This window comes from Natator depressus, chromosome 6 (genome assembly GCF_965152275.1).
Source record: "Natator depressus isolate rNatDep1 chromosome 6, rNatDep2.hap1, whole genome shotgun sequence".
Lineage (NCBI taxonomy): Eukaryota > Metazoa > Chordata > Testudines > Cheloniidae > Natator > Natator depressus.
In genome coordinates, this window is record NC_134239.1 from 57831999 (window position 1) to 57854235 (window position 22237).

At 41.5% G+C, this 22237-nt stretch overlaps 1 protein-coding gene across 1 annotated transcript in view; it reads left to right on the forward strand.

The window, feature by feature from the left end:
- The window catches only part of LOC141989078 (transmembrane protein 263-B-like), a 304105-nt gene that overhangs the window by 23146 nt on the left and 258722 nt on the right, over positions 1–22237 (forward strand). The window contains exon 2 of the mRNA XM_074955334.1: positions 17828–17918. Coding sequence (XP_074811435.1) covers positions 17828–17918 — 91 coding nt within the window. The remainder of the gene's footprint in view (positions 1–17827; positions 17919–22237) is intronic.

Below are 22237 nucleotides of genomic sequence, written 5' to 3' on the forward strand. Positions count from 1 at the left end.
GAACAGATTGAACAGGAAAAATTAAAAATGACCCACCCCTGAATACCCTATAGCTTGCTGTCAAGCTTCAGAGGGGTAGCCGTGTTAGTCTGGATCTGTAAAAGCGGCAAAGAGTCCTGTGGCACCTTATAGACTAACAGACGTATTGGAGCATGAGCTTTCGTGGGTGAATACCCACTTCGTCGGATGCATGTAGTGGAAATTTCCAGAGGCAGGTATAAATATGCATGCAAGAATCAGGCTAGGGGTAATGAGGTTAGTTCAATCAGGGAAGATGAGGCCCTCTTCTAGCAGTTGAGGTGTGAACACCAAGGGAGGAGAAACTGCTTTTGTAGTTGGCTAGCCATTCACAGTCTTTGTTTAATCCTGAGCTGATGGTGTCAAATTTGCAACTGAATTGAAGCTCAGCAGTTTCTCTTTGAAGTCTGGTCCTGAAGTTTTTTTGCTGCAGGATGGCTACCTTTAAATCTGCTGTTGTGTGTCCAGCGAGATTGAAGTGTTGTCCTATAGGTTTTTGTATATTGCCATTCCTAATATCTGATTTGTGTCCATTTATCCTTTTACGTAGGGACTCTCCAGTTTGGCCGATGTACATAGCAGAGGGGCACTGCTGGCACATGATGGCGTATATTACATTGGTGAACGTGCAGGTGAATGAACCGGTGATGGTGCGGCTGATCTGTTTAGGTCCTGTGATGGTGTCGCTGGTGTAGATATGTGAGCAGAGTTGGCATCGAGGTTTGTTGCATGGATTGGTTCCTGAGTTAGAGTTACTATGGTGCTGTGTGTAGTTGCTGGTGAGAATATGCTTCAGGTTGGCAGGTTGTCTGTGGGCGAGGACTGGCCTGCCTCCCAAGGTCTGTGAAAGTGAGGGATTGTTGTCCAGGATGGGTTGGAGATCACTGATGATACGTTGGAGAGGTTTTAGCTGAGGACTGTATGTGATGTCCAGTGGAGTTCTGTTGGTTTCTTTCTTGGGCTTGTCTTGCAGCAGGAGGCTTCTGGGTACACGTCTGGCTCTGTTGATCTGTTTCCTTATTTCCTCATGTGGATATCATAGTTTTGAGAATGCTTGGTGAAGATCTTGTAGGTGTTGGTCTCTGTCTGAGGAGTTGGAGCAAATGTGGTTGTACCTCAGCGCTTGGCTGTAGACAATGGATTGTGTGGTGTGTCCGGGGTGGAAGCTGGAGTCATGAAGGTAGGCATAACGGTTGGTGGGTTTTCGATATAGGGTGGTGGTAACGTGACCGTCGCTTATTTGCACCGTGGTGTCTAGGAAGTGAACCTCCCGTGTAGATTGGTCCAGGCTGAGGTTGATGGTGAGGTAGAAGCTGTTGAAATCGTAGTGGAATTCTTCCAGGGTTTCCTTCCCAGGGGTCCAGATGACGATGTCATCAATGTAATGTAGGTAGAGAAGGGGCGTGAGCGGACGAGAGCTGAGGAAGCGTTGTTCCAGGTCAGCCATAAAAATGTTGGCATATTGTGGGGCCATGCGGGTGCCCATAGCGGTATCACTGGTCTGGAGGTATATAGTGTCACCAAATTTGAAATAATTGTGCGTGATGGCAATATAGCTAGGTAGTTCGGACATTCACCTGGGAGAGCAGAGCCCTGGGTTCAAGTTCTGTTGCCCAAGTGGGGGATTTGAATCTGGGCCTCCCACATCCCTGTTGGGCTAAATTTTCACAGGTGGCGCCACCACCAGCTATGCTCTAGGATTATTCTGAGAAAGTTCTATGGCCTGTGTTATACCAAATTCATGGTCCATTTTGGTCAATTTCACGGTCATAGGATTTTAAAAATAGTCAATTTCATGGGTCAGATGTTTACATCTGAAATTTCATGGTGGTGTAACCATGAATGTCCTGACCCAAAAGGAGGTTGAGGGTGGGTTGTAAAACTCTTGTAGGGGTCTTGCAGGATTGCCACTGTCATTTCGTCTGTGCTACCTTCAGAGCCTAGCTCTGACAGAGCAGCCGCGGAGGTACAGGTAGCCGGGGGGAGGTTTCTGGTGGTGGGTGTAATGGGCCCCCCTCTCCCTGCTGAGAGCAGCAGTGCAGGGGAAGCGGAAGTCCCATCCCTCCCCAGCTCTGCCAGGTCTAGTAGCTGAAGACTGGTGCATGGTAGGAGCCCTCGGCTGGGGCGCCCCCAGCCCTGCCCGTCCCTCTCCTCTACAATGTCTAGATTTCATGGGGGAGATCTGATTTTTACGGTCCATTTTTACAGCATTTTTCATGGTCCTTGATTTGGTAGGGCCCTAATTATACAGGAGGTCAGACAAGATGCTCCCATGGTCCCTTCTGGACTTGGAATCTCTCAAAACCACTGCCTCCTCCATGTATGTTGCTATGTGATTCTAGCCCAGACAATCAAAGTGAGACTTTTTGTTTAATGTTGGAATGGTTCGTGTTGACATTTTAGATTTTTTTTCATTTCAACCAAAATAATTCACAAATAGACATGAATTTGTTTTAAAAAAAAAAATTTAGTTGACCCAAATCTGTATTTATTTGGTTTTTGGGTTTTTTTTGGTGAAAAAAGTTTCAGATTAATTGTTTTGCTCTGCTCCAATGGTGACATTTTATAATGCTGAGTGCTCCTCAATATGTTTCCTGTAAATGCATGTAATTCTTTGCACTTTCTTAAGAATATTGGTTTGAGGGCATGACATTTTTTATTTTAATGACTTGTAATGAGCCCATCATCATAAGACAATATGTGAAAATAGTGGCCACAAGGGGCAGCCAAGTTACCCCATTAATCACCTGGCCATCTGGGAAAAAAAGGCTACATTTTTAGATTCTGTTCGCCAAACACTTGGTTGAAAAGATGGGCCTTGTATGAAGTTAGTGGACTCAGACTCTGGTGGCCCATCCTGCTTCCTGTACCTGAGAGCAAATCTAGGAACTGTAAGTTAAAACACGTGGATTACTTTCTCTAACCTGTACAGCTATGTAAGATATCAACGAGTCAGATTCTGGAGTCAGAATCTTCACCGGCAAGGCGGATTCCTCCTCTCATTGGCCACTCTATGAAATGAAGTAATATTACATTAAAAAAAAGTCAAAAGAATGTTAAGGCTGTTAAATCGAGCACTCAAAAGTTAGGAAATGCCAGAATTCCAGTTGCCTAGGCAACAATCCAGCCCCCTTCTATGTATGTTTTATGATAGTCTTTAATTACAAAATGATACTTGCTGACCATGGAGGAATGTTGAGATTCAGGAATCTCTAGTACTATTTCAGGTTCTGAGTAGACTGTTCTCTATTTGGTTACAGACCCTTTTAAGAACATTTAGAACATAAGAATGGCCATACCGGGCCAGACAAATAGTCCATGTAGCCCAGGATCATGTCTTCCGACAGTGGCTTCAGAGGGAATGAACAGAACAGGGCAATTTATCAAGTGATCCATCCCCTGTTGTCCAGTCCCAGCTTCTGGCAGTCAGAGGTTTAGGGACACCCGGAGCATGGGGATGTGTCTAGGAACATATTGATTAATAGCCATAGATGGATTTATTCATCATGAATTTATCAAATTCTCTTTTGAACCCAGTTATACTTTTGGCCCTCACAACATCCCATGGCAATAAGTTCCACAGGCTGACTGCATTGTGTGAAGAAGTACTTTTTTTTCTTTGTTTTAAACTTGCTGCCTATTAGTTTCATTGGGTGACCTCTGGTTCTTGTGTTATGTGAACGAGTAAATAACACTTATTCATTTTTCTTCATACCAGTCATGAGTTTACGGACCTTAATCACATCCCCCTTTAGTCGTCTCTTTTCTAAGTTGAACAGTCAGTCTTTTTAACTTCTCCTCATATGGAAGCAGTTCCATGCCCCTAATACTCTTGTTGCCTTTTTCTGTACTTTTCCCCATTCTATTGTATCTTTTTTGAGATGGGGTGACCAGAACTGCATGCAGTATTCAAGATGTGGACGCACCATGGGTTTATATGGTGGCATTATGATGATTTCTGTCTTATCTATCCCTTTCCTAATGTTTCCTAACATTGTTAGCTTTTTGACTGCTGCTGCACATTGAGCAAATATTTTCAGAGAAGTATTGACAGTGACTCCAAGATTTTTCTTGAGTGGTAACAGCTAATTTAGACCCCATCACTTTGTGTGTATAGTTGGAACTATGTTTTCCAGTGTGCATTACTTTGCATTTATCAACACCGAATTTCATCTGCTATTTTGTTGTCCAGTCACTCAGTTTTTTACATCCTTTTGTAACTCTCTTAATGCTCAGCTTGGAACTTAATTATTTTGAGTAATTCTGTATCATCTGCAAACTTTAGCATCTCATCGTTCTACCCCTTTTTCTAGATCACTCTATGAAGATGTTGAACAGCACTGGTCTCAGTACAGATCTTTGGGGGACCCACAGTTTTCTCTGCTGTGAAAATTGACCATTTATTCCTACTCTTTGTTTCCTATCTTTTAACAAGTTACTGATCCATGGGAGGACCTTCCCTCTTATCCAATGGCTGCCTACTTTGCTTAAGAGCCTTGGGTGAGGGACCTTGTCAAAAGGTTTCTGAAAATCCAGGTACACTGTATCAGCTGGTTCACCCTTGTCCACACATTTATTGACTCTGTCAAAGAAATCTAATAGATTAGTGAAGCATGATTTTCCCCTTGCAAAAGCCATGTTGACTACTTCCCAACATGTCATAGAATATCAGGGTTGGAAGGGACCTCAGGAGGTCATCTAGTCCAACCCCCTGCTCAAAGCAGGACCAATCCGCAACTAAATCATCCCAGCCAGGGCTTTGTCAAGCCTGACCTTAAAGATATCTAAGGAAGGAGATTCCACCACCTCCCTAGGTAACGCATTCCAGTGGTTCACCACCCTCCTAGTGAAAAAGTTTTTCCTAATATCCAACCTAAACCTCCCCCACTACAACTTGAGACACATGTCATCTATGTGTCCAATAATTTTGTTCTTCACCTTAGTTTCAACCAGTTTGCCTGGTACTGAAGTTAGGCTGACCTGCCTGTAATTGCCAGGATCACCTCTGGAGCCTTTTTTAAAAATTGGCATTATGTTACCTATCTGCCAGTCATCTGATTTTAAGCAATCTGTTACAAGCCACAGTTAGCAATTCTGCAATTTCATCTTTGAGTTCCTTCAGAACTCTTGGGTGAATATCAGTCGGTCTTGGTAATTTATTACTGTTTAATTTTCAGTTTGTTCCTAAAGCTCTTCTATTGACACCTAAATCTAGGACAGTTCCTCAGATTTGTCAACTAAAAAGAATGGCTCAGATGTGGGAATTTCCCTCACATCCTCTCTAGTGAAGACCAATGCATAAAATTCATTTCGTTTCTCCGCAACTGCCTTGTCTTCCTTGAGTGCTCCTGTAGCACCTCAATTGTCCAGTGCTCACAGATTGTTTTGCAGGTTACTGCTGTTGATGTACTAAAAAAATTGCTGTTAGTTTTTGTCTTTCGCTAGTTGCTTTTAATTGCATGCCTAATTACTCTTGATTTGCCAGAATTTGTGCTCCTTTCTATTTTCCTCAGTAGGACTTGACTTCCAGTTATTAAGAGTTGTCTTTTTGTCTCTAACTGCCTCTTTCACTCTGTTTAGCCATGGTGGCAATTTTTGGTCCTCTTACTGTATTTTTGTTTGGGATATACATATAATTTGAGCCTCTATTATGATGTTTTTAAAAAGTTTCCATGTAGCTTGCAGGCATTTCACTCTTGTCACCTTTCCTTTTAAATTCCATTTAAGTAACTTTCCCATTTTTGTGTAGTTCCCCTTCCTGAAGTTATATGCTACTGTGGTGGTGGTGGGTTTTTTTTGTTTGTTTGTTGTATTTCCCCCAATATAAGGATGTTTACATTTAATTACATTATGGTTGCTATTACTGAATGATTCAGCTATATTTACCTCCTGGACCAGACCTGTGTGCCACTTAGGACTAAATCAGGAATTGTTTCTCCCTTTGTGGGTTCCAGGACTAGCTGCTTCAAGAAGATGGTGTCCAGAAATGTTATCTCTGCATCCTGTGCTGAGGTGACATGTTCCCAGTCTATATGAGGATAGTTGAAATCTGCCATTATTATTGGGTTTTCTGTGTTTTGTAGCCTGTCTCATTTCCCTGATCATTTCACAAACACAGTCACCATCTTGGTAAAGTGGTCAATAATATATTCCTCTTATACTCTTATTTATGCAAGCATGGAATTTCTATCCATAGAAATTCTGTGATACTTTTAGATTCGTTTAAGATTCTTACTATATTTGACTCTGCCCTTTTTTTTTTTTTTTTTTTTTTTTAAACATACAGTGCCACTCCCCCACCAGCATGACCTACACTGTCATTCCTATATATTTTGTACCCTGGTATTACCATGTCCCATTGATTATCATCATTCCACCAATTTTCTGTGATATCTATTTCTATCCATATTCTCATTTAATACCAGGCATTCAAGTTCACCCATCTTAGTATTTAGACTTCTTGCATTTGTATACAAGCACTTTATAAATTTTGTCAATATTTAGTTGCCTGCCGTCATGTGATGTAATTGAATGAGACTCTTTTTAATTTGATTGTTTGTTTCTCTTCACTTCCTACCTGTATTTTATTAACCCATCACCTCTCCTCTTTACTAGGATATAGAGCATCTACTTTAAATCCTCCCCTAAGGGATGTGTATGTCTTAACCCTGTGCTCCTCCGTGCCTGTCAGCTTTCCTTCAGTCCTCAGTTAAAAATTCCTCTAAGACCTTTTTAATTTTACATGCCAGCAGTCTGATACTGTTTTGGTTCAGGTGGAGCCCATCTTTCCTTGTATAGGTTCCTCCTTTCCCAGAAGGTTCCCCACTTCCTAACAAATCTAAACTCCCTCCTCCCTACACCATCATCTCATCCACGCATTGAGATCCTGCAGATCTGCCTGTCTAACTGGCCCTGCATGTGGAATTGGAAGCATTTCAGAGAATGCTACCATGGAGGTCCTGGACTTTAATATCTTGCCTAGCAGCCTAAATTTGGGCTCCAGGACCTCTTTCCTACCTACATGTACCATGACCACCAACTCCTACCTAGTACCGCACATAAATCTGTCTAGATATTTTGAGAGGTCTGCAGCCTTTGCACCCAGAAGGTAATTCATCACACAGTTCTTCTGCTCATCACAAACCCAGCTATCTATATTTATAATAATAGAGTCCCCCATTACTATTACCTGTCTCTTCCTAATAATAGGAATCTGCTCCCCCAGAGAGGTATCCTCCGTACAAGAGACTACCATGCCATTATCTGGAAGAAGAGTCCCAATTATGGGATCATTTTTCTCTGCTCCAGATCCTCCTCAACAGCACAGAGACTGTCAGACTGGGGGTGGGACTGCTCTACTGTTTCCTGGAAAGTCTTCTCTATATATCTCTGCCTCCCTTAGCTCCACCAGTTCAGCCACTCTGGTCTTAAGAGCCCATGGTGTCTCTGAGGGCCATGAGCTGCTTGTACTGAATGCACACATATGCCATCTGCCCACAAGGCAGGGAATCATACATGCTGCATTCAGTGCAAAAAACTGGGTAGTTAGCTTTTTTTTTTTTTTTTTAATTTGTTGTGTGTGTTGCGGGTGGGTGGGTTATTGGCCTAAGTTTAGAGAATGTTTGTTAGGTGTATCAGGCTTTCATGCTCCCTTGCAAAATTCCCATTTGTTACTGCTCTTTGCTAGCCCTGCTGGTTGCTTACAAACTGGCTTTTTAAACCTGCTTCTTTCTGAATTAGCCCCACCCCCTTGTCAAAGAATCCTAAAGAGATTAGGTCTCAAAAGATGGCAGGCTAGGGCCTAGATAGGAAGCTCTCAGCCTTGCCTAGCAGTCCTTGGTCTGTAAACTCTGTCCTCCAAGGAGCCTGAGTTCTTTCTGCCCCTAGCCCATCCAGCCTGTACTCATCCCTGCGCCAGCCCCAACCCCAGTCCCTGTCATCCCTTTTCTATCCCCGCCCATTGGCTCCTTGTCCCTGTCCCAGTCTTCCTTCTCATCTCTCTGCATTTCAGGGTATGTCTACACTACGAAATTAGGTCGAATTTGTAGAAGTAGTTTTTTAGAAATCAGTTTTATATATTCGAGTGTGTGTGTCCCCACAGAAAATGCTCTAAGTGCATTAAGTGCATTAACTAAGCGGAGTGCTTCCACAGTACCAAGGCAAGCGTCGACTTCCGGAGTGTTGCACTGTGGGTAGCTATCCCACAGTGCCCGCAGTCTCTGGAAATGAGATTCAAAAGTTCGCGGTTCTTTTCCTGTCTACCTGGCCAGTGCATCTGAGTTGAGAGTGCTGTCCAGAGTGGTCACAATAGAGCACTCTGGGATAGCTCCCGGAGGCCAATACCGTCGAATTGTGTCCACAGTATCCCAAATTCGACCCGGCAAGGCCGATTTAAGCGCTAATCCACTTGTCAGGGGTAGAGTAAGGAAATCGATTTTATGAGCCATTTAAGTCGAAAAAAAGGGCTTCATCGTGTGGACGGGTGCAGGTTTACATTGATTTAACGCTGCTAAATTCGACCTAAAGTCCTAGTGTAGACCAGGGCTCAGTCAGGTGGCTTACCTCTTTCTCCTGCATCCTACCTGGGCACCATAATGGGGAGCATTGAGAGTGCAGGTGACAGTTTCCCTGCTCTCAATTCTTGTGCTGCAGTGGCTGCGACTTCCAGGAGAAACAATTGCAAGAAAAGTCCTGCTTAGCCCCAGCAGCTCTGTGATGCAGAAGAGATGGAATCTTGGAAGAATTTAATTGCCAAACTCTAGCAAGTCTCTATGGAACATATATGAACTGAGATTTTTTCAGAGGCTCCTAAATTGGAGAAATTTTCATGGTGATGGCAAAATGCATATCGCTGGTGCCAAGGTGATTCCCTTGTCAAATGTGAAGTCCCTGTTCAAAAGTATGGATGTGGTAGAGCTTCTCAGTAGAATGGTTGTAAGAACTTTATGTGGGCAAATCAATGTACACGATACTCATTCTAAGAGAGGCTGAATCATTTTGCTGAAGATTTTCCAAAAATATTCAGCTTGAGACAGATACTCAGCACAGAAAATTTCAGTTAGATTGCCAAAGTTATAAGCAACAGAAAACGGGGTCTTGTTAAGTTTGCCCAATACTTTGTATTACTATAGGTATCACTATTTGCACTGCCATAATACCAAATGGAAATCATTTGGTCTCAATCATAATTCATGGTCTCCAGAGAAGTTTCTTGCCTTCTTCCACTCATTTACTCAGTACAGTACCAGTGAGCTATATTTTATAAAAATACTTATTTTAAAAGTATAACACAGAGGGCCTGCAAAATTGTATTCAGAGGTGTAATAGCTCAGGAGAAAACATGTAGTATAACCAGAACTGGTTGTGTATTTATGCTGCAGTCAGTAGTTGGCCTCTTGTTTTACTCTTTGCTTCTCATGAGAATGCCAGCAGATTTTACATCCACAAATACATAAGAGTGTCAGGCCAGCTGAGATTTGAGAGGAGGATGCCTCTCTTCTGAAGCAACTGTGAGCACCTAAATTAGTCTTCAGAGACCCACTGTCCTTTAAAGTCAATAGATGTGCAGTGCAGTCAGGATATAGGGCAATAAGCTCCTGCAGCAACTTCTAATGAGACTCCCTATAGGGTTTGTGATTAATTGTTGTTGTCTATTAGAAGTGTTTTCTCCAGAGCTCTTCACCCTATTTCTAGTTCCACTGAAATAATTTGGAGGACCAAATATCAGGACTCTTCTCACTAATTACTTGGGATTATACCTTATGCATTATATGGAAATAAAATGTACGCAAATTTGTATGTTACTCATGATAAGGTTTTTTAGTGTAGTGAGCAAGTGTGTAGTCCTGAACATGGGACATCAGTGGTGCTGACCTAAATGCTGCAGGTGCTTGTCTTCTATGAGGCGAGAGGTTTGTTTCCACAACTGGCTAAAAATTCCCTTGAATGGGCTGATCTGCCACAGAACCAGCATCTGTGATTTCAGGGAAGGGGTTGGAATGGGGGCAGGGAAGGGGTGGGAAGAGGCGGGGCAGGGGCCTCACGGAAGGGGTGGAGTGGGGGCGGGGCTGGGGCAGTGGGGGGGGGTGGTTAGTGGTGCGGCCTTGGGGCCAATGTACTAGTCCTCATGTAGCCCTTGTGGTCGTTTGAGATCCCTGTTATAGACCCAAGGAAGAGTGATTGGACCCAGCAGTTGTTTGGGTTTGCAGATCTATAACCACATAGTTTAGTTCATTACACACTAGGGTGACCAGGTGTCCTGATTTTATAGGGACAATACCAGTATTAGGTACCTATATAAGACAAAGCCCCGATTACCCTCCTCCACACCCATCTCCTGTCCCAATTTTTTTCACACTTGCTATCTATCACCCTATTACACACAGCTATGGAGATTGTGCTGCTCTGACTTACTCTGTGAAGGGGTAGAATCTCAAACCTAGTTAAAGGCTGCCCTGGCTACTCTTTCAAGAATGAGAAAAGATCAGCAACTATAATCCAAATAAAACTATAGTTGAATTATAAAACTATTTCTTCAAGACAGCTGCAGCGATCAAAGAAAATGCCAGTGGATTATGGAATTGCAGGACACATGGGTTCAACTTGTTGTTAGATATTGACAGATACATTACCAAACTAGCAGCAGTAGCTTTTCAGTGAACCCAGCAAATGCGTTCAAACAGTTATGTACATGCTAATCTAGAAAGGCAAAGAACATTGTAAAAAGACTGTATAATCTTATTAAACAATAATTCTTGTCACAGTTTAGAGAACCTTTAAATGTGCTTTTTAACTGGCAAGCTTTCAGTCGCAGGTAGTTGTCAGATGTTTTAATGATGTAGTCCCAATACAGGATTCTTGTACACATTCTTGTTTAGTATGTGACATTAGTCATTAACTCCTCAGTGGAGACTGACAAATATAAATGTATAACAGATCACTTATACTTGTCTTGGCGATTTCTTATTCAGTTTGTCTTGGGGAGGTCAGCTAGTAAGTAGGTTGGAGTAGATATTAGAGCTGGATGAGAATCCGATTTCTTGTTTCATGGAGAATTTCTTGATTTATTTATTTATTTTTAATTTCTTCCACTCAAAACAAATATTTCAAAACTTCTGTCAAATGAAATTCCAACAAAAATGTTCTGGGTTGTTTGCAATGTTTCTTTTTTGGCAAAATCAAAACATTTTGTTCCAATTTAGACTTTTTATTTGATATTATGTCATATAATATTAAAACAAATAGTCATTTCAAAATGGAAAATACAAGACATTCTATTCCAAGAAGGTTAAACAAACCTTTCAAAATACTGTTTTTCAATTTTTCTTTTGAAACAACTTTTTTTTTTTTTTTTTTTTTGTGGAGGGGGATATGTTTCGATGAAATGTTTCAATTCAACAAATCAGCATTTTCCAAAGGAAAAATATTCCAAAAATTTCTGACTAGCTCTACTAGATACCAAGATCATTGAACAGGAATAAACCTCTTCAATCACTTTTTTTCTTTTTTCTCAGGAGCCTGTGTCCTTGGCATCAACTCTTCTAGTCTGGGTTGAATGGGGAAAGGATGACTACAAGGAACTATTTCAGTCTTGTCCATGGTTTGTGCTGGCAGGCCAGCATGATACAAGAACATCTCTACTGGCCTCTGCCTTGATCACAGCTGGTTCTGTCTTTTTTTTTATCCCTAGAACACCTAATTCAGGACTAGAGTAGGCTTGCATCTAATACAGTCCAGAATTGCCATCTGGATAAATAGCAAATATTTGCAGCCTGCCGTAATCTAACTCGCTTCTTAATGGAGAGAATCTGACTCTCCATGCCGTACTTTGCAACATCACATACACTTGTGCAAAGTGAATGTAAAATGCTGTCATCTGGTGGCATTTTGCACTCTGTGTACTTTATGTAAAAGACAAAAGGTGCAAAGCAGCTGCAAGCAATGAAGAATCTCTGGCTTGGACCTTGGTGGTGGTGTCTCTTACAACCAAATTTGAATGTAGTGATTTTTCTCTCATGTTGTCTGACTGAGGGGCAGATGGTGTTGGAGATCCTCTATAAAGTCTGTGTTTTCTGGCAAGTAGGTTTAATATTTTTATATTAAGCATATTTCTCATCCGTTGAACTGTTATTTCCTAATAATAATGAGGAGAAGTTCATGGAAAGGTCCACTAAGGAGTGAGAATGTGGGGTTGTTAGATTTGCTGATTTGGTTTGTAAATCAAAATGGGTCATCAGGCACTAAATAACTAATACTGGCTTGTGCTTGACTTTGTAGAATATGCACAATTTTGAACTGAAGATAGCAGATGCTTAAGAAAGTCCTTATATTTTCCAAACCAAGTCATCAGCAAATTAGCTGATACCAATGATTATCTTTCTTGGTCCCACTGAAATATACAGCTGTTCTAATTTCACTCCCAACAGTACTGGCTATAATCTATGAAGATATTATCATGAAAATACTTTTGGTTCACAGGGAATTAAACCCATTAAGAAAATACATCTACAGGTGAAAAAATACAGTATTTATTACATTTATATCTTATTGCCTTTTATGGCTATCTAATTAGGCATATTACAGTTGTATTTAGAGTACTGCACTGGCTTGCATTTCACTTCTGGATGCCATTCCAATTGTTTGCCTTAATCTGTGAAGTTCTACATGGTTGAGATCTGCCTGTTTTAGAGACCCTCTCTTCCCTCCCCTTCCATCATTCAGTTAGGTTTAAAAAAAAATTTTCTGCTCTTTTGTAGATGTTCTTGCGTTTTGGGAGGGATTTGAATGAGGCAAGAGAGGTAGCTTGGTGAACGGGCTTGTGTAGGTTGCTACAGCCTAAGGGGTAGTATGAAATACAGCGCAAAAGTTCCTGTGAAACTGTTGACCTTCAGAGCACATTTTAAAAGCTCATCTGTTTATCCTAGGCATTTTCATGGGGAAGGGGTGCAGAGGTGATGCAGGGAGAACATTTTGGTTTTGCTATTTTGAGAGGGTCATAATATAAATGTTGGTCCTACTAGATTTCTGTCCATGTCTTTGTCAATTGCTTGCACTTGCATCTAGAGCTCCAGATAGGCGCAGTCTTATATAAACAAACAGTGTTTCAGTTTTGCCAGTGGCGGTGTGTGGTCCAATCCTCCTTTCTTCTCCTTAAGGCATTAATGGGCAAAAAATGATGGATTTGGAGCAAGATATTTTAAGATGTCAGGGGGGTAATCCAGAATGGGAGTCTTCTAAAACCTCATATTAAATATTGTATACTCAGCTACTGCCAGAGTCCAGAATTTCTACCTTTCTCAAAATCTATCCCGGATCCCTGAGGTGAACAAAAGGGATGATCAGGGAATTGGCCTAGCAGCCAAGAACTCTTGGGCATTAATCATGGCTGTGACAGCCTGGTGCAAGTTACTTCACTTCTCTGGCTCAGTTTCACCCTAATGTAAGCTGGGCTAAATAATGCTACACCTCCCTCCCTGGCACGGTTCTTGTGAGGTGCATGTGATGGGTTGGATCATAGAAACCCCCTTGGGGTTGCCAACTGATGTGCCAAGACTACTTCTGCTCCTGCTTTCCCTGCCAGTTTGGGATTCCAGCACCCTGTCTTGTTGAGCCAGGCATGCTAGTCTGCTCCAACACAGACCCAGGGTGTGAACCACATGCCCCAAAGCTGCAGGCTTAACTGAAAGCAGCTTAAGAAATGTTCCTGTCTTTAACACTCATATGCCCAACTCCCAGTGGGGTCCAAACCCCAAATAAATCCGTTTTACTCTGTATAAAGCTTATACAAGGTAAACTCATAAAATGTTCACCCTCTATAACACTGACAGAGATATGCACAGCTGTTTTCCCTCCCCCACAGGTATTAATACATACTCTGGGTTAATTAATAAGTAAAAAGTGATTTTATTAAATACAGAAAGTAGGATTTAAGTGGTTCCAAGTAGTAACAGACAGAACAAAGTGAATTACCAAGCAAAATAAAATAGAACACGCAAGTCTATGTCTAATACAGTAAGTACTCTGAATACGGATAAAAACCTTACCCTTAGAGGAATTCCAGTAAGCTCCCTTTTACAGACTAGACTCCTTCTAGTCTGGGTCCAGCAATCACTCTCACCCCCTGTAGTTACTGTCCTTTGTTCCAGTTTCTTTCAGGTATCCTTGGGGGGTGGAGAGGTTATCTCCTTAGCCAGCTGAAGACCAAATGGAGGGGTCTCCCAGGGGTTTAAACAGACTTTCTCCTGTGAGTGGACACGCTCCCCCTCCCGCCCCGGCCCTGTGTAGACTCCAGCTACAAAATGGAGTTTTGGAGTGACATGGGCAAGTCACAAGTCCATATATGACTGAGTTTCTTACCAGCCAAGCCACATTCCTGGGAAAGCTCAGATGTAGACTGGCATCTTCAAGATCCGTTGTCTGTTAAGTGCTTCTTGATTGGGCATTTAACGTGCACATTCCTTTCTCAAGAAGCTGACCAAATGCTTACAAAGGCTACTTAAAAATCAAGCCAGTACACACCCAATATTCATAACTTCAAACACAAAAATGATACATGCATACAAATAGGATTAATAGATTCAGTAGATCATAACCTTTACAGAGATATTACATGGCATATGTAGCATAAAACATATTCTAGTTATGTCATATATACATTCATAAGCATATTTCCATAAAGCCTTATGGGGGGCACTGTCACAGTTCGATTATTTAATTTTTATACAGTGCCTTCACTTGAAGATGTAACCGTTGCCAACTGTGCCCACCTATCTATTCAGGGGACACCATCACAGGGCCTAATAACATCAGCCACACTATCAGAGGCTCGTTCACCTGCACATCCACCAATGTGATATATGCCATCATGTGCCAGCAATGCCCCTCTGCCATGTACATTGGTCAAACTGGACAGTCTCTACGTAAAAGAGTAAATGGACACAAATCAGATGTCAAGAATTATAACATTCATAAACCAGTCGGAGAACACTTCAATCTCTCTGGTCACGTGATTACAGACATGAAAGTCGCTATTTTACAACAAAAAAACTTCAAATCCAGACTCCAGCGAGAAACTGCTGAATTGGAATTCATTTGCAAATTGGATACAATTAACTTAGGCTTGAATAGAGACTGGAAGTGGCTTAGTCATTATGCAAGGTAGCCTATTTCCCCTTGTTTCCCCCCCCCCCCCCCCAGACGTTCTTGTTAAACCCTGGATTTGTGCTGGAAATGGCCCACCTTGATTATCATACACAATGTAAGGAGAGTGGTCACTTTGGATAAGCTATTACCAGCAGGAGAGTGAGTTTGTGTGTGTGTGTGTGGGGGGGGGGGGAAACCTGGATTTGTGCTGGAAATGGCCCAACTTGATTATCATACACATTGTAAGGAGAGTGATCACTTTAGATAAGCTATTACCAGCAGGAGAGTGGGGTGGGAGGAGGTATTTTTTCATGCTTTTTGTGTGTATATAATATCTTCTAAACTTTCCACAGTATGCATCTGATGAAGTGAGCTGTAGCTCACGAAAGCTTATGCTCAAATAAATTGGTTAGTCTCCAAGGTGCCACAAGTACTCCTTTTCTTTTTGCGAGTACAGACTAACACGGCTGTTACTCTGAAACCTATGTAAGTGCTGTTACTAATTACAGCAAATTGGGTGGGGAAATGTATTCACTCAGCATTAATGCCGCAAGTAAAAATTGCACAGGTTACAATAGGCAGAAGTCAAGGTTGCAAACATAGTGTTAGTGTGACAGAGTAGCATATCTTGCCTGTTTTAATAACAGACCCTTTGTGCTTTAGTAATATGCAATTTTCTTTTCCTGTCTGTCTTGTTAAATCAGTGGCTAAGTAGCTGAGTATTTAAGTTACCTGTTTAACAAGAAGAATGAGAGTAGAAAATAGTGCACATTGCAGTCTCTTGTAAATTGTGTGTGGGAGCCGTCAGAATCTGCAACACTGCAGTGTTAGTCTTAAAATCAATAAGATGGAAGATGGAAAAGATCATGCAACACAGTCTTAGCATTGGATAATAACACTTTCTAACATTTAATTTTTTAGTTTGGGGGGGGAAAATGCACTGCTCATTGGATATAGCTGTAAGCATGTTAGCAGCATACCTATGTTTAAGTGAGCCACTGTAAATTTCCAGCCACATACGTTCAGGACATAATTTTTAAATAATCAGATCTCTGGTTAAATCAAACCCAGTTATTTTCAAAGCGAACAAAAGCCCCGTTCCCTAATGAGACTCTTGTCCACACTAAACTTCAGATTTCACTTGTTTTTACCGTAGGATTGTGCCAAAAATAAAAGAAAATCATGTAGTTAGAATTTTTTTAAAGGGAAGTCTGTATTTTCTTCACTTTCTCATAATGTAAAAAGGGATGAAGAGGCTTTATGTTTGTTTTGTTTTTTTGACCTTCAACCAAAAACGCTTTTAGGCACACGTAAATCATGGGAAATCTCACATCCAAAGGTGGTGGTTTTGTTTTGTTTTAAGTTGCATGTGTGAAAAGTGAGAGATGTTATGGAAACTGTTCTGCAACCTTAACTATAAGTGACTGTCACCAGGGTCCATGATAAATCTGGTAGCCTGGGGCATACTGATGTGAGGTTATGAACATATCAATCATAGGGATTAGAAAGGCCCCCGGACTACTGGCATTGAATTGAGTGCTATGGAAAGGAATCTGGTAAAATGCTATTCTGCTTGAGAATCAGTTTTGTATACTATGTACATATATAGCTTGGGGTGGGTAAGCAAAATTAGCTTTTGATAGTTCACTGGGCTACTAGACTTGCTTACTCAGCCTTGCCTTGAAAATACTTCATGCCCCTTGTTCTCCTTTATGCCTTTTTCATTTATAGATTATAAAGCCAGGAGGGACCATTGTGATGATCTAGTCTGACGTTAAATGGGGAGGGCTCTGAGTTACTACAGAGAATTCTTTCCCAGGTATCTGCCTGGCGGGTCTTGCCTGCATGCTCGGTGTCCAACTGATCACCATATTTGGGGTCGGGAAGGAATTTTCCCCCAGGTCAAACTGGCAGAGACCCGGGTGGGGGGGGTTGCCTTCCTCTGCAGCATGGGGCACAGGTCACTTGCAAGTTTTAAACTAGTATAAATGGTGAATTCTCTGTAATGTGAAGTCTTTTAAACCATGGTTTAAGGACTCAGTAACTCAGCCAGAGGTTAAAGGGTCTGTTTCAGGAGTGGGTGAGGTTCTGTGGCCTTCAATGTGCAGGAGGTCAGACTAGATGATCACGATGGTCCCTTCTGACCTTAAAGATTATGAGTTTGAGGCCTCCTGTATAAAAGGCCATAGGACTTACATAATTTCCATTTGAACTAGAGCATATCATTTAGAAAGATATCCAATCTTAATTTTAAAAATTTCCGGTGTTGGTGAATCGACTACAGCTCTTGGTAAATTGTTCCAATGGCCAGTTACCGTCCAGATTAAAAATCTGCCCCTTATTTCTAGTCTAAATTGTCTAGCTTCAATTTCCAGTAGTTGGATCTTGGTATAAGTTTGTCTGCTAGATTGAAGAGCTCTTTCTCAAATTTCTTGTCTCCATATAGTACTTCTATACGGTGATCAACTCACTTCACTTAACTTCTCTGGCTTAGTTTCACCCTATTGTAAACTGGGTTAAATAAAACTTTACCTCTCTCCCTCCTCTTTGTTAAACTAATTAGATTGAGCCCCTTGAGCCTTTCACTATAAAGCATATTTTCCAATCCTTAATCCTTCTTGTGGTGGTTCTTCCAAAATTAAGTCCTTCTTGCTGTTCTTTCCTATAGGGACCCAGCTCGGAAACGCAGATGGTCGAAGATGAAGCTGAGACAACCAGTGAAGAACTGCCCCCTCATCTGCGGGAGGAGCCTCCTGAAGGTACAGTACCACCACCAGGATGAGTTCCTTGTAACCCATTGGGAGACTGTTCCTCGTTGGCCAGTACAGCTTTCCTGACACAGGGTCTTTCTGTCTTGAAGGGGGGTAAGAATCTTTGCTAATACTGACAGCTGAGTTTGACTTCTCAGCAGGAGCTTCTTTCTATTAAAAGAAAACTGCACATGTTGAAGTGCATGTAGTGTTCCTCATGTAGAAATTTGACTCTTTTTGGGTATGTCTGCAGTGGAGCTGGAAGGTGCAATTTCCAGCTCAAGTAGACATACACACACTACGCTGAGCTAGTGTGCTAAAAATAGAAATGTAGCCATAACAGCGCAAGCAGTGGGAGGGGCTAGCGGCCTTCAGCATGTACCTATGGTTTCAGACAGGATTATACTTGGGCAGCTAGCCCTCCTGTCACTCACACCACTGCGGCTATGAGTACAGTCTCAGACAGGATTGTAGGTACGTACTCAGAGTTGTAAGGCCCTCCTGCCGCTTAGTCTATTGTGGTTACACTTTAGTGCACTAGCTCAATCAGAGCTAGCATGGGCATATCTGCTCAATGTGGAAATTACAACTTTCAGCTCCAGTGTAGACATACCCTCTGAAAATAAGGCTTCTGATTTAAAATTGTCCTGGTTGTTGACTGAGGAAAACTAGTTCCTATCTTGTCTTATTTGTGATTTACTGTAATTATGGGGAAAACCTCCTTAGTAGGTTATCTGTTCGTTCTCCTTGCCTCTCTCTGCAGTACCCTGTTATATGACCCATCCCTAGTTCAGAATAATCAAATCCAGGCTTTATAGGTTTGCCAGATTTTTTTTTCTTTTCTCTTTGCCATTTCTTGGAAACTGGTTTAGCAGTCTGAGAAAGAGGCTGTCAGTCAGCAGGAGGACCAGAAATGCCAATTTTAATTAAAAACCTCATTTCCAATTATGTGGCCTGGATTATACAGGGAACAAATCTCTTCTCACTGTATGAATGTTCCCAATGCTGTGCTGAGCAAAATAGGTGCTGCTTTCCTTTGAATCGAAGCTGCGAACACGGCAGCACATATGATTCATCTTTAGCTTTTACTTGTCTCCAATTCAGTGACTTTTTAAAAATACAGTTATTCATAATCTCTCTGGAAGGCTTAACCCAGAAAGCGCTGAGCCTCTTATTAACAATTTACTATTAAAATGGGGGTCTCTAGCTTGTCAGATGTCAGTGGGAACATGAATCCTTTTATTTTGTACTTCTAATTACTTTTCTTAAAGGGAAGAGCCCATCTTTTGTGTAAGCGACACAGTGACCGTCACAGTCTCAAAGGGGATGTGTACTGGGTAGAATAGCTCTGTCACCTTTTGCTCAGCTTAAAGCTTCTGCTGTAGCTTCCTTGTCGAGTGCTGAGTACTGGTTCTCCTGCCTTGCATGCTCTGCTGGTTCTTTACCAGTAGATTCTAATATGGAGGTAGGTTCAACGCTGACTTATCCAGGTCCTCTTCCTACTACTACCTTAAACTTTCAAGGTACTGGGACCAGGTGGAAGGGCTGTGAATTCTCAAACTGTATTTAAGTTGATGACTAAATAGATTTTTAACTACATAATATATGAGGATTGCTGTCCCATTGGCCACAATAATACTTCTTTGTGGAAACCAGTGGGGATCCTGGTGAGTTGCCGGCTGTGAGGTTGCCATCGGCTGTGATGGTGTTTCTGTGAAATACAAATGCAGTCCATGATTTCTTGTGATGGGTGAGACACCTGAATGGTCACCAAAAGGCACCTAAATGCTTGTTTTGTTCAAATTCTTTTTGCCTTGAATCTACAAGCTCTCTGGAGCTTTAGAATTGTTGGTGGGTTAACAGAGGGCTGGTTTTCTGGCCTTTTAGTCTTTGGGACAGTGTTTTGAGCCTAAGTGAGGGAAATTTTAATGGTCTCATCTCTGTCTGTAGTGATGGTTAAACCAGGATGCAACCACCACATGTCATCGGGGTAAGGATCTCAGTTACTGCTCTGAGTCAGGATTAAAGTGAATTTAAAGACTGAATAAACCTCAAATGGTGAAACGTAGGATGTCATCTTTTCACATTGGTGTTACAATACAGGGAATACATTTTGCAGCTTTCACCGTACCTGGCCTTTGACCAGTGGCTTCATTCTCCTGAAGCAATTAATGTAAGGCTTCTGATAAAATATTTGGCCAAGGAACTTGCAAAAGAAGTCTTTTGCATTTGCCTGTCATCCAGCCAGGTTGAAGGGTGATAGAAAACGTGTAATGCTGGCAGCTATATTTCATCTTGAGTGTGCTGTTGAGTAGTCTAGGATAAGCACATGTTCTCCAGCTCTTTCCATCATTGCTGATACTGGACAGAAATGTATTGGGGATGATGTGGCAGGTGAGATACTCAACAGGTAAACAATCAGGGCAGTAGATATGTCCCTTGTCTTAAATACTGAGCTCCATGCCTACCTTTGATTTGTAAAGTGCAATTAAATGTAGCAAAATGAGAGGGATGGATCCCCAGGATGCTGAAAATCTACCTCTTCTGTGCTGTCCTCTGGGAAGCAAAGGAGAGGTGGAAAAACTGCCGTAAAATGATAGGATTGTGCTGTGGTTACAGGTGGTCCTGTATGTTGGTGAAATTAAGCAAGCTCTTTTAGTTCACAAGCTGTGGTTCTAACAATATTCACCAACTATACTTTATTACAGAGATTCTGGGAGATAGCAAAAAAGCTTAGCTACAAGAGCCATTAAAAATGGCATACAATAAGACTAGATCTTTGAAGTTCTTTTAATAGAAGATGCAATTAAGCACCATCTTCTTGCAGTCATTCTTTTATTGCTGCCTGTTCCTCTTGATAACATTTTCCCAGTTAAATCAAATACTTTGCAAAAAATACAGTAAATCATGTTGTAACTGTGCTGCGCTCTTGTTTCTTGGCATCTATGAATTGGAGACAGTTTCTGCTTACCTTCTTTTAATGAGAGCACAAGGGACGGCAGGCTTTCCAGAGTGTCTGCTTTTTTGGCTCAGTCCAATATTTCACTAAGTTGCATCATAGTGACTTCAGTTTCCAGACTGAAAAGTGCATTTAATCTCATCCTGGAGGGAGGGGAATTGGAAGGTACTGTACTATATATAAAGATAAAGTAAAATCAAAAGCTGGTCCTACAGGGGTTGTATTGTGTTTCTGAATAATACTGTAGCACACTCCTCTGCAAATGCAGGACTTTAACTCATTTGGTTTTATTCTCTTGTCTTTCCAGTACCCTCAGTGACTAGAACAGAGCTGTCTAGTCACAAAGCACCTTTTCTCATGCATATGAGTTTCACAAGTGCAACATGAGTAGGGAAAAGCTTAATTTCAAATGGTGACATTAAAACTACTTTTATCTTGGATAAGCTTACATAAGTGTGATGAGTAATATAGTGTTGCTCTGCTTTCTGATGTTCCTCTGTCAGCCTCATAACATTTGAGGCATTAAAATATTCCTATAGTGTATAGTTACAAATAAATCATGTAAGGAAGAAATTTTGGTTACGCCAGCTAAGGTAACTGTCTAAGGGTACGTCTACACTTAACACTGCATATGCTAATGGGAAGGCTTCTCCCATTGCTATAGGTAATCCACCCTGCCAAGGGGCGGTAGATAGGTTGACAGAAGAATTCTTCCATTTATCTAGTGCTGTCGACACCGGGGCTGAGGTCGGTATAGCTGCATCTCTCAGGGGTGTGGATTTTTTACACCAATGAGAGATGTAGATATACCAATATAAGTTCCTAGTTTCGACCAGGCCTAGGTTAGAAATTGGTAAGGGGGGTTTCTATCCTTAACCAAGCTCTAGTATGTACTATTAATATTTCATATTCTTTGATGCTGTTGTTAACTTTTGTTTTACTTGTGTAATCCGCTCTGAATCCAACTGTTGTAGGTGACTGTATATATTTTAGCTTGTGATGAAAGAGGACCCTACTACTGCCTATATCAACACACCCTTTTTTCTTGAGTTCAAATGGAGAATGATGTAAGAGTGTCTTGTTAAAGATAGTATGATATCAAAGTTTATTACTCTTGCAAAATTAAACCTGCCAAAAGGCAGAGAGCAAACGTTCTCACCGGACACCAATTTAAAGGTTTTTGTTGAGAATTCCTTGTGTAGACACATGAGGGCGCTGCATGCTTAATAACGCAGCAAGGAGTCCGGTGGCACCTTAAAGACTTACAGATTTATTTGAGCGTAAGCTTTTGTGGGTAAAAACCTCACTTTTTCAGATGCATGGAGTGAAAGTTACAGATGCGGACATAAATATACTGACACATGAAGAG